Source organism: Calonectris borealis, chromosome 4, assembly GCF_964195595.1.
Source record: "Calonectris borealis chromosome 4, bCalBor7.hap1.2, whole genome shotgun sequence".
NCBI lineage: Eukaryota > Metazoa > Chordata > Aves > Procellariiformes > Procellariidae > Calonectris > Calonectris borealis.
The window spans coordinates 60,493,572-60,506,060 of NC_134315.1; the positions used below are offsets into that span (position 1 = coordinate 60,493,572).

Consider the following 12,489-nt stretch of genomic DNA (forward strand, 5'->3'; position numbering starts at 1 on the left):
ATCAGGCTCCCTTGTATGGGGTGTAGAGAAGCTGTATTGAAGCTGTATCTAAAGGCACTTTTTGTATTAACCTGCAGCTCTGCTCTAGACAACCCGGGAAGAGGCTGGAATGCCCCAGGACTCTGCACTCAGCTTCCCGTCTGGAGGAAACCAAGGCCCGCATCCACAAAGCATGACTTCAGGTCTCGGGATTTTCTCTGCAGCCTCCAGCACGCAGGAACAGACTCTGCCTCACTCAGCAGATGCCTGATTTGTTTGATTTAATTAAATGCTCAGAAGGCTCAGATAATCCACCCACACCCAACCTAGAAGACAGGCAGAGAGAGATTTTCTTCCCCCACATACCCCTCTGAAGTTAGCAAATGTTAAGCAGTGGGTAGGACAGGGTTAGGTTGAGGAGCACAACATTTGGCGGTGCAGTGAGTGTGACAGCCTTGCAAACCTGAGAAAAAGGGGTGATCTCCCACTTGCTGGCCTGTAGCAATAGGAGTTCTGGAGGTGTAGGCCTTCTGTGTGACTTCCTTGAGGAATCTGGTTCAAATACCAAAGCTGATTGACTCTTAAGCCTAGGTTAGCTTGTACTGGTACACTGTTGTTTCCTTTTATAGCTTGGGCTTTTGTTTCAGTCTTAGGCTCCTGAAATACCTTCAGAAATGGGAATGCAAGCTGCTGTTGAATTTGGTCAGAGCGAATTCAGGCCTTGCAGTTGTCATTATGTGCGCAAGAAATGGTGTGACCTGTCCGTGTAGATTATGTAGCATATTTATTTGTAGCTTGGATGAGGTGGGATGGGATAACCAACACTTGTGTATGCTGTTAGTGCATGAGGACATCAGTTGTTTTCTGCTTTCTTATACTAAAGCTGCTTGTAGGGAAAGGACTGTCATTTTGTGCTATGCCTGTATAGCATCTGACCTCCAGGATCCTGGCCTGTGACCAAAGCATGTAGGCACCAAACAAATAATATATAATAATAATAATAATATATGGCATTGGCATAAGCTATTCTGGCAAAACGTAGCTAATGGAGACCCAAGCCTAGTGGCTAGATTTTCAACATTACACAGTAGCAAATAAGCCTGGGGAGTTTCACCTATGTGTCAGACACAACCCTGCACAGGAACCAGCTCTTGGGGAGAAAAACACATAGCTGTGTGATTTAATTAAAAAAAAGAAATCCCAACTTTTTCAAAAGTGGGAACTTTGTTCATTCCACAAAGAAATCTAGCATGTACTTGATAAAAGCACCCACTTCAGTCCCGTAGATTTATCAAGGGAATTGCAGAAAAGGGTCTTCCAGCTCTACAAGGAAAGAATTCACTTTCCAAAAGTCCTTAGCATCCAGAAACGACTGTAAATTTGATTGAAAGCTGCTGAATATTATCACTTTTGAAAATCGAGTTACTTCATATCCGAAATGTGAATGCTGGAATCTAACAGTAAGCTTGTTCTTTTGAAAATTATGTCCAAAGAATCCCTGTGTGTCTCTATATATAAATATATAATTTTTAATGGATTTTGAGTTACCCAGAGCTAAACAGAGTAAGAAATCGCTGAGACATAAATATCACTGTAATGTAAAAATATTCACCATTTAATCCTGATAAATACTGGATTATAGACTTCAGAACACAGACTGACAATTATTGGACATCATGTGGTCATCTCAAGTATATAGTATTTCAATTAAAATAAAACCATAAAATCCTTTTTCTTTTTTAAAAGTACCATCTAGCATATAATTTATTTGGATGAACTCTACAAATATACACATTATATCATGCTAGAAGAACTTGAGAACCACTTTTTTCTTGTTCCCAGGGTCTCTTGACTGTTGGTAAGACATTACAGTCATAATGATAGAATCGGTTTACAGTTGCAAATTCTGCCAAATATCTCACAAATTATATTTGGCAAACAGCACTGCCTCTGTTTCACAGAGATAATGATCTGATGCTTTGTTTATGTGGCACCAAAGGAAAACATTGTTTTAGAGCTTGTGACAGAATTTCAAAAAGTTTGTGTGGTATTCTAAAATTCTGATACACTTAATAGTTACCGCTCTATTAAATACAGAGTAACACAGACTTTAAAATTATCCTTCAAAAAAGCAAAAAAAACCAAACCTGTTCAACTAAATAGGTTGTGTCCATTTTATTTCCTCAGTGTTTACCCAGACCTCCATAGCAGCTGCTGTGGATATGCATGCAATACTTTTTATATCTGATAGTGTCGAACATACAGATGAGTTAACGTAAAGGCTGCTCACCTGTACAGGATTTAGTGTTATAGAACTGCTTTTAGGATGTAGTCTGAAAACGATGGTACAGAAAGGGAAACACGCTACATCAGACTTGAGCCACCTAGAAGCCTGCAGCCAGCAGGCAGTTTGGAAAGGAAAATAGTACAACCTTGAGAGTGCTATTCTTTGGATGACTCTGAGGAGAAAAAGAAAGGAGCAGTGGGTTTGAACTGAATCTGAGACTCTGCTCTAAGGCAGGCTGTTTCCATTCTGTATTCCGTGGTACAAACCTAGCTGGTAAAGGCTAAACTTCATTGGGAAATCCACTGGGAATTTGTTTTGGCAACAGCATCGGACAAAGAGCAGAGCATACCTTACCAGTAGTGAGTCCAGGTGCCCTGACACAGTTGGCACCCGCAGCCAGACTGTCAGCAGGCTCAGCTGGCATGTCCTCCGTCTCCCTGTCTCCTCCACTGCTGGCACAGCAGTGTCCCAGGGGGGTTCAGCCTGGGAACCAGGTGCTATTTCTTGAGTCTGGGAGACGGTCTCTGCTTTGGTTCTTTGTCTAGCTGGTCAGATGGGGTGGGCAGGATGTGCTGTGGGACTGCTGCAGGGATGGCAGAGGAGGCATAGCTCAAAAGGGAAAGGCAAGGTGGTGCACATCACTGACCTCAGCAAAAGGGTTGTCCTGTCCCTGGGCAAGGGGCCAGACCCAAGGCCTCCATCTTGGTGATGGCAGCAAACAAAAGCCCTGTGCCCACTGGGACCATATCTGCCTTGACACTGACCACCTAGGATGGTTTGGGGAAACTCCTCTGAAGTTTTCTGCAGGAGATGAGGACCAGTAGCAGTCCTTCTCCTTGTGTGGCCTGCATCTTTGTGCAGCTTCTTTGGATGGACTTTTGGGATGGAGGAACAGGGATACAATGGGAAACCTCGCAATAACCATCCCAGGAGAAGCATCTTTTGTGGGAAAACACAGGGAATGTGGGGCCCTTGATTTGAGCTTGAGATGAGAACCAGCGGCTGTTGTTGAGGTTAGGCAGAGCTCTGGCAGTGGTCTTGGCAGGGGAGGTCATGTCCACTGGCCTAGAACTGGCTGGGGAGTGGATGAGGAGAGAGGGGCTTGCAGGCTTCCAGCTGTGAACAGGTCTCTTCCTGCTCTTCATCCTTTGATGTTTTCCACCAGACATATAAGAGCTGCTTGTACTGTGGCAGCGAAGCCCCCAAATGTTTATCCAAGGCTGTCATTGGTGGTGAAAATTGGAACGGCCAGCAGAGAGAATCGGAAAGAGGGGAGGCAATTGCATGTAGGGCTGTCCTGCTTCTTCTTCCCGCTCCATGAAGCCTTGCCTCTTCCCTTTAAGGGAAAAGAAGCTGGAAATGTGGGAAGGACGGGATTCATGCAAGCTTGAGATTGTGGAAGGGGTTAGTGGGGAAGAACAGAAAGATGGAGAGGGTGCAAACTCCTCTGATTTTACTGGAAGACTAGAAGGAGGTGACACTCAAACTTGGCTGAGGTTGCACCAGGTTGAGATTAAAAGGGAAGGTAAAGTATACAAATACCATGAGCAAGTTAAAGGGGAGGTAACCTCTTCAACTGGCATGCATGGCTCCCTTATATCTATCTGTCTTGTTACTACAGACTCGCTAATGCAAATATAATGAGATCTTTTAGGGGTTTATGGAAGTTTGCTGGCAAAATACTGGCTCCAAGGCCAGATCCTGGCTATGTTTGGGCATGAAAGACTGCAACTGCTAATTAACTAATGCTAAGCTGGCCTTCATGCTGCCATCTAGTGTTTCCTCACAAACAACATCTCAAAAAAGAAACTTCAAAGCTTCGTAATGCTGTATTCAGAACAAATGTAATTTATTCGTGCTGAAATACAATGCTGGACAACACACAAGCTGAAGGAGAGGGAATGGGGAAGAGACATGCGGAGGACCCAGTGCTCAGGGTGAATGTTTAGGGACACAGCTTTTCTTTAAAAAAATTGTAACTATTTCATCCAGGAACAGAGAGAGACATCTCCATGGCAAGATTCAGAACCAGAATTTGTCCTCATTTGTTTTTCACTCTGTTAATTTAATATGGTTGTTTGCAAGGTGCAACAGTACACAACAGAGCAAGAATCCAAGCAGAAGCTTGTCTTAACCAAGAGAGACCAGCCTAAGCAGCTTGGCAGGTTCTTCTTGTCTGTCGTTGCTACTCTCATAAAAAACACATGGTATGTTTACTTCACAGCCATCAAATGCTGATTTTTCTTTCAAGTATACATGATGGCTAACAAGAGGTAACAAGTTATTGCTGGGGGCACATGCAAAAGATTTGCCTCTTGGCCCTTCAAAGCTTGATCCCTGGCTTTGAGGAGCTGTAACAGGATACTTTTCCAACTGTTGCACATCCTGGATTCATGCTGGAACTGTAGAATTCTAACCCTAATAATAACAACTTAGGAGTTCATGGGCTGGATGATACAATTATAACAGAGAGAGCATACTTTTTCCCCAGGCTTCTTCAAGGTGTTTTGAGTCAAAGTCCAAAACAAACATGAAACATCCAAAATCATTGTTCTCTTTTGGAGACCCTGACTTCTGAGCTTTGCTTCCTGACAACCTGAGCAGGAAACCTGCCAGGAAGGACTGCACAAGTGAAAAATGGCAAAAATCAGCCAATTTAAGAAAACAGACTGCTCAGAGGGAAAGGAGAGCCATAATGAGCAGCCTTTAAAGGGCTCCTGCTGGCATTGTATGAAATCAGGTATGAATTTAGTCATTTGCAGGAAAGTTTTCCCATTTATAATAAAATTTTGGTAGCAATAGAACACACGTGTGTTTGAACATTATGTATATAAACTGACTGCATGTTCTCAGTGCAGTCATAACACGGCTTGTTTAGGCGAAGAGGAGTATCAGCACAACAAAGGACAGAACCAAACTCTTCAGTAGAAAGGACCACGTACTTCTCTGCCTACAAATCACCTCTCAAATCAAAACATGAAAGTTGTCGCAGGCCCTTAGGTCTCTCAGAGACCTAGGCTGCAGAACAGAAGGTCCTCAGGTGCGTAATGGTAGAGTCCATGTATGTCATTCATACTATTGCTGTTTTTTCACCGAGAGAACAAGTACATCCCAATCCCACCAAACAGACCCTACTGCTGGATTAAGGCATCATTATTCTTCCTCTCCAGCTGTTGGTACAAGGCTGTAACATCCATGTAGGTACCAAAAGCTTTCTCCTAAACACACTGAACAAAAAAGCAGCCTTTCTTTATGCTTAGCGGGCTTTGAATTCAGATCCAATAGAGTTGTATGCTCTGAATATAGGGCTTTTATTTTCCAAAGCTGTCATTTAACGCTCATTGCTGTGCAAGGAAGTCGCATTCTCTTCCAGTTCCTTGTTCTCCCCCTTCCATCGAGTCATGGTTGACAGCAAGGATAAGTGAATGAAAAATGAATGAAAAAAAGATACGCTTCAGCTCTCTTCCAAAGTGCTCAGGATATCTGCCATTAAAAAAGAGCAAGAGATTCCTGTTTTACAGCTTCATCTCCAAAGAGCCCATCTGAGAACACTACGGGGCAAAGGCTTGAAAACCAAGAGCACGTGTCTAAGCAGTCTTTTCGGGATCTGCATCATCTGCTTGTTTACAAAGTGGCCACATGCTTGCTGGTGTGGGATACGGGGCCCACAGAGCAATGGCCGTACAGCTCCAAAAACAACCAATTCCCCATCCAGCAGGGAGAGACTGCCGTTGGGGCTCTGGCATCGGGGTTCACCCACTGCTTCTACTCCATGGGAAAGCGGGTGAGGACTTTGTAGATAAAACATGGGCCAAAGCCACAGGAATCAGCACAAAGCTCGTGGGGGATATGCCATGGTCTCTGCTCTCCAGTCCTCTGCCAACCAGTTTAAGTGTGCCGATACTTTTTTTTAACTCTTTTTCTGTAAATTTTTTTTAAGAGAGCTTTTGTCTAAATGTTGCAAAAGAAAATTTATTATTTCTTGAGGAACAAATTTCCTCCTGCACCCACACAACTTCATTTCTCTCCCTCCTCCTCTTCCAATGACAGATTAAACATGCCAATGGGAAGCTTGCACAGCTCCAGCATTGGGTGGATTTTTTTTTTTTTAAATCAAAAGGTACAAGTTCGGTTGTTCTTATCTTCTCAGTTTTAGGGACAGAGATTTTGCCCTAAAGCTAAATAAATAGGAAGGACATCAAATTCTGTATGTTGTTTGTCTCATGATTCACTATAACATTTCCCTAGTACCAGGCATGGCCGCCTCCCGAATAAGCAGAGTTAAAACTTTCCTGTAGGTGTCTAAGACCTCTTGGGCAGAAGGCCTTTCAGCCGGGTCCTTCTTCTTACATGCTGCGTGGATGTCAAACAAATGCAGTCGCACAATGTCACTTCCTTCTACGTGGCCCAAGAAAAAATTGGAGACATCTGGGATTTTCCAGATGTCTGTTTTCTCATCATAGGGGGGCATGAGGTCGTCCTCAAATGGCACCTCTTCTCCATAGGGCCAACGCTGCTCAGGAGCTACAAACTCACCCCGGAGCTCCCGATGACCGCACTTCACCAGCCTGCCGGCACTCCTGTTCACAAGAGGCAAAGCGTCCAAATCATTCACCAGGATGTGAAAGTCACTTGTAAGGAGATACTGAGAGAGGACCTTGTCCAGATCATTCGAGTCGCACATCACTAAGGTGCCCAGAGGGCTGCTGTGCAGGTACCGAATGATGCTCACGTAGTCTATAGCAAGCATCAACCTGCGATGCCAGGTGTTCATGCCCTTGTACTTGGGAATGTGGAGAGTTTCATTCAGGCCCCTCAAGGAGCCTAGAGGATGGTATTCGGTGAGGATTGTGAACTGCTGCTCACAGTAGCCAAGGAGCCGGACAACGTGCTTGCTTTGAAGTGCTTTCAGCATCTTCAGTCCATGGAGAAAGTCCTCCTTCAGCTCTGAGTTGGTGAGCTGTGAAAGGACCACTTTGTTTTCCTTCCACTCAGAAAGGAAGACCTGAAAACACACAAGAGACACGTAAGACGTGGAGAGCCACCTTCTACTGCCGCTGACCTCTGAGTGACTGCTTAGTCACCACTGCAAGTTACAGTCACCAGGCACAGTCAAGCCTTTAGGTAGGGCCATGTACCTGTCACAGCAAGCCCTTACCGTCGTCGTAATTACATCACGATTTCCTAAGTTTTCTTTAGAATGAGCAATGCAGATGAATTAAATTATTTCATACCACCCAACCAGCCAGTCTCACTCCACCACCATTGCACCACGCTCCACAAGCCCTTCACCGATCTCTGATTTTTCTTGTGTAGCTGGATGTCATTCAGTGTCAGGGAGGTGGCCCACGGCTCCAGTCATGCTCTCCTACCAGTTCTGTGCACCTTATCAGTAGCCATATGCCCCTGGATGTCTACAGTAGTTAGCTGCTGTGAGGATAATTATAACAGCAGTATAGGCATTAATTAGCCAGCAAAAAGTGAAAGCTCTTTATCCACAGCAGAGAAGAAGGGAAAACCAAACTCACCTTTTTCACAGCGCCTTCACCAACACACTTGAGTTTCCTGACTTCCCTATTTATGGCTTCGCAGGAGAGCCATGGGGAACAATTCTTCACCGCTCCCAATCTGAAGTACCCGAAAGAGCAGAGGCCGGGGTCCGTTTCAGCGCGTCCCGAGGAGATGTAAAACTTGTTGAGGTACAGGTAGAGAAGGGCATTAAGGAGCAGGACGGCCGCAAGCAGTAACGCCAACGAGACAGACGACACCTCCCTGGGAGGAAACTCCCTCCTAACGAAATGCGGTTTCTTTTCCATGGCCGTGCCTTCTGCATTCTCCATGAAAGACGGAGGCTAAGCAGGACCCTCTTCCCAGCCCAGGGATTTTTCATTGCAGGCTACACAGCTGCCTCGCAGGCACTGCAGTCCTGAGCCTGCAGCCTACCAGAAAGGCCACGCGTGGCAGCGGTATAGGCAGAAGCGGCTTCAAGCTCGACGCTCGCCTCGCCGTTCATCCTCCTGGTTTTCTAAACAGGAGGGCCCCGGCTGCCGGCCGCCCCAGGCAGGGACGCTTGACCCCGGAAAACACGGCAGCCGCGGGGGGGGGGGGGGGGAAGGACCGGCCGCGCTCCCCGGCCCCGCCGCGGCCGCGCAGGGCGGTGGCGGCGGCGGCACCGCCCCGGGGCGGAGCGCAGCGACATGGCGGCGGCGGCGGCGGCGGGGCTGGCGGCGGCGGTGGCGGCGGCGCTGAGCGCCCTGCTGATGGCGCCCGGCCTCACGCAGCCGCACGGGGAGGGCCCGCCGGAGGGGAGCGGGCCCGGGCCCCGCGGGGGAGCGGCGGCGGCGGAGCGGCGCCCCGCGGGGCGGATGGACCAGGCCCTGCTGCTCGTCCGCAACGAGCTGCCCGCGCAGGGCCTCCGCCTCGCCGCCCTCTCCGGCTCCTGCCACCAGGTGAGCGGAGGGAGCCGCGGAGGGGTTGTGCCGTGTGTGTGTCACCCCCCGGCCTCCGCTTTTGACAGCCCTGCCCCGGCCCTCGGCGGGGCTGCTCGGCTTTCCTGGCATCTCCCCGCGGCTTTGTTAGGTTGCTTCGCTTCGGTTTTACCTTCGGGCGGCAGGCCGGGAAGCGCCGCAGCGGGAGCTGCCCCAGCCCTTGGGCATCTTCCCCTGCCTTTTCCTTTGCCGCTATGCAAAGCAGGCCCACCTTTCACTCGCCTTTGGCACTAATGAGCTCCCTTCACCCTTTTCTTCTACAGTGCTTATATCAGTTCCTGGCGTTCATCCCACCCAGCAACGGGAGCCTGAGAAAACCGGGCACGGCGGCGGTAATGGTCGATACCCAGCATCCACTCACCCTTTTGCTCAACGGCTCTGTGGGTGACAGAGAGCTCTGCAAGTATGTGGCCCAGCCCCAGAGAACACCTGGATAGCTCTATCCTGTATTTTGGGTTTTTTTTTCTTGAAGCCGTGCACCTATTTATTGCCTGCTCATCACCTCCTTTTTCCTGACTGTTTAGACCTAGAGTTCAGTCTTCCCCTCGCTGCTGTAACTGTGGCATACATTGTAATTGTGCTGAAAGGATCTAGGCGCAAGCAGGAGCCGAAATGGTATGCGTTGAGCCAGCATGTGCAAGCACCTGGTTTCTCTTGCAGAGCGGCTGTAGTTCAAGAAGACAGGTGATGTAGTAGGCAGTGCATGTTTGGTAAAGCAGCAGTGTTGGCCTAGGGGAGGGTAATGCTTGGCAAAGCCAGAGCCAGGCAGCTCCTTGCTAGATCACGCTGTTAGGCCAAGTTTTCAGCTTGCCTTTCCTACAAGCATTCAGGCTTACAGCGCCCCAAATGCTGCTGTGGTACCTGCACATAGTGGTGATGGCTCAGCAAGTTTCATTTCCTTTATCCTTTGCAGGATTCAGTATCATTTTGGAGAGTTTGGCAATTATTCCCTTGTGGTAAAGACCCTAAGTACAAGCGCCAAAACTGTTTCTTGTGACCTAGTCATCAATGAAGGCCCTATCAACAGCTACCTCCGTATGTAATGCTCTGTTTTCCCCTTTCATTTTACAACTTGCATGTCTCCCAGCAGAACCAACTTCCTAAAAAGCCTGTGCAGCCACTCATGCTATGCTGAAGATGTGTCATGGGCTTGCTCCTCTTCTCTCTCAGCATCTTACCTCCTTATGTTTTATACACTCATCTTGAGGCCCTGACCAGGATCAGGCCTCTTGACATGATATACTGTATGACCACAACCTTTTAGCAGCAAGGATTAACCCAGAAAAATCAGTGGGTATGTGTCCGGAGGGAGATATTTTCGTAGTTAGTTCCTGTTTCCGTGCATGTTTATGTATGTAGACAGAATCTTCCCTCTTCTTCCCTCTGTCTTGCTTTTCTCACAAAATGGGAAACAATTCACACAGTGGATTTTTGTTTGTTGTTGTGCTTTTAATTTTAAACGTCTTGCTTTTTTATTCGTCTTTTCCAGGGCTGTTTCAAACTCTCGTCTACATCTCTTCCATTCTTTTCCTTTACACTAGGTTATTCTTCAGTCATTCCAGTTTTCTAGCTGTAAAGAAAAATTCTCCATGCTTGCAAACTTGGTGTATTACCCTCTCCCCTGTCTTCTTCATGTTGAGGCTGTTTCTAAATCTCTAGTTTCTTCTTCAGAATGTATAGCACATCGACTTTTCTCACCATTGCCTTGTGATGCAGTGCAGTTTTATTTTGCCTTTTTTATGCCGAGATGTGCAGTCACTGAGCTGCACTTTGAAACTAGCCTGCTTTTGTTTTGTGTTGTTTTGGCGTTTTGTTGTGGGTTTTTTATCTCTGGGACTCAGGCTGGAGATATGTATTGCATGAAGAAGGTGGTGTGGTGATGGGTGGGTTGGGCTTTTTGTCATGTTTGTGTCACACTTGGCCAAGCCCAGGCTGCTGAATGGTTTTGTTAGATCACTTATAGAGTTGTGTTCTTTTCTCTTTCATGTAGCTATTCTCTTTGCTTTCCTGGTTTACATGGGGATCCTTGCTGTCCTGATTGTCGGGCGCCTTTTTATGAAGTAAGTGAACAGTATTGTAATACCTCCTCACACGTGAAGTGGGGCCACCAGTTTAAAAACACAGGTCATAGTGTGGTAGTGCTTCAGAGTCCCACTGTAGCCCTGTTTGCAGATCAGACCCTGTTATCAGGTTGCCATGTACCAGTTAAGCTGTGGTAGCTGTCCATATGATAATAAATACAGAATAATACAATTTCCCTTGAGGAGTATCTTGCAGCCTTGTTAGCTTGTGTGTGGAGCGGTTACCGCAGAGCAGCTGACGGCCGCTGTAAGCTCGCACACACCCTGCCTCACCCTCCCGTGACTTGTTCCTGGGTCCAGCCCTGAGCGGGCAACACAAGTCAGTGGGACCTAAGCGTGTGTAACATATGCAGCCTTCCATCCTGTGTACTGAACGACGTGAGTCATCCCTGCCTGTAAACAACCCGAGAATAAAGCCCCTAAACCTGAGCTTGTGGCAGTGTAATTACATAGCTGGACTTAACGGAGGTCCCAGGTACTGGCTGAATCTCAGCATTACGTATGTGAACTGGGAAAACAGAAATAGGGACTGTCCCAACTTTTGATTTATGCTGCTAAATAGTTGATAATAAGATGAAATTGGCTATAAAGTACTTCTTGGTTTGTTTTGTGTTTTAAACTGTTACTAATTTTCAGAATCGATCCAGTCAGAAACTGGGTTTACAAGAAACTGAACCCTAGAGAGACTGATCGTCTGATTAATTCTGTAAGTGACCACAGTATTTTTAATTTGCATTCTGTAGTGTTTTCATCTCTGAGGAACACACACTATCTGGACATCTGGGGATTTGTTTATTACTAATCATCTTCCCCTTGTGCATGTTCCCCTTGGCAAATCTTGTATTCATGTCAGATAGGCAATTTTATGTCAATGGAGAGTGCTAGACTGGGTTTCCACGCAAGTTTAGTGGATTCCCAGTAGAGCTCTTGCAAGTCTTGAACATACAGCTTTGTGCCCTCTTCAGTTCCCTTGAAGCAAACGTGTCGGTGAAAATACTGTCCCCTTCTAACATAGACAGTGTAAGGGAAGGGAAGAAATGCCAGCTTTCGTGTCTGCTTCCAGCATAGTAGGAATTTTAGCAGGATCTACATTTAAGTCAAGATTTCTTTGGCAGCCCTAGAGCTGGCATTTCTCTGTGAGCTGTGTTTTTACTAGAATATAGATAGATCATCACAGTCTGGGCTTCACATCTAGGAGGTCCAAACCTGTCTAGAATCAAAAGACTTGGGAGCAGAGCTCTGCAGCAATTTTGGTAGTTGTTCATCTCCGTAGCTGTGTTACAGCGATGTCTGCTTCTGTATGCTGTCACTGGGGCTGATCAGAGTGATTTAGGGAACTCGACTGGGAAGAAGCCACTCCTGCGTTTAAAAGGATTCATTTGGTGCTGGTTTAACTCTCTAAGCAGTCTCTGTGGTGTCAGACAAGTGCCGATGGGATGGGATGGGATGGATACTGTTTGAGAGTCAGCAACTGGATCTGCTCAGCTCTGTTGTAAAGCAGCACTCACAGTGATGGCAAGTCTGTGGCTGATTTGGACTGGACCCAAGTCTCATGAGTCTCAAACACAGGCTCTTTTCACTGCATTGTTGTTTCCACCCTGGTCAAAGGTGGAGCGTGGAGCATCTGCAAATATTATTGCAATATGGTGGAGCC

At 46.8% G+C, this 12,489-nt stretch overlaps 2 protein-coding genes across 6 annotated transcripts in view; one reads left to right on the forward strand and one right to left on the reverse strand.

Moving 5' to 3' along the window:
* Window positions 1-12,489, forward strand: part of HGSNAT (heparan-alpha-glucosaminide N-acetyltransferase) — a 23,341-nt gene continuing 10,852 nt past the window's right edge. The window contains exons 1-6 of one of the 5 annotated variants that reach the window (XM_075149791.1): window positions 1-244; window positions 8,641-8,645; window positions 9,018-9,157; window positions 9,668-9,789; window positions 10,745-10,814; window positions 11,472-11,541. In XM_075149791.1, coding sequence (XP_075005892.1) covers window positions 16-244; window positions 8,641-8,645; window positions 9,018-9,157; window positions 9,668-9,789; window positions 10,745-10,814; window positions 11,472-11,541 — 636 coding nt within the window. In that variant the 5' untranslated portion in view covers window positions 1-15. Of the gene's footprint in view, window positions 245-8,547; window positions 8,716-9,017; window positions 9,158-9,667; window positions 9,790-10,744; window positions 10,815-11,471; window positions 11,542-12,489 lie in introns of those variants that run through there. The other 4 variants (XM_075149787.1, XM_075149786.1, XM_075149788.1 and 1 more) reach the window with 4 other exon arrangements.
* On the reverse strand, window positions 4,092-8,430 carry POMK (protein O-mannose kinase). The gene is made up of 2 exons (XM_075149792.1): window positions 7,795-8,430; window positions 4,092-7,271 (listed from the first exon to the last, which is right to left on the reverse strand). The coding sequence occupies exons 1-2, from the start codon at window positions 8,104-8,106 to the stop codon at window positions 6,498-6,500; spliced, it is 1,086 nt and encodes a 361-aa protein (XP_075005893.1). The 5' UTR covers window positions 8,107-8,430; the 3' UTR covers window positions 4,092-6,497.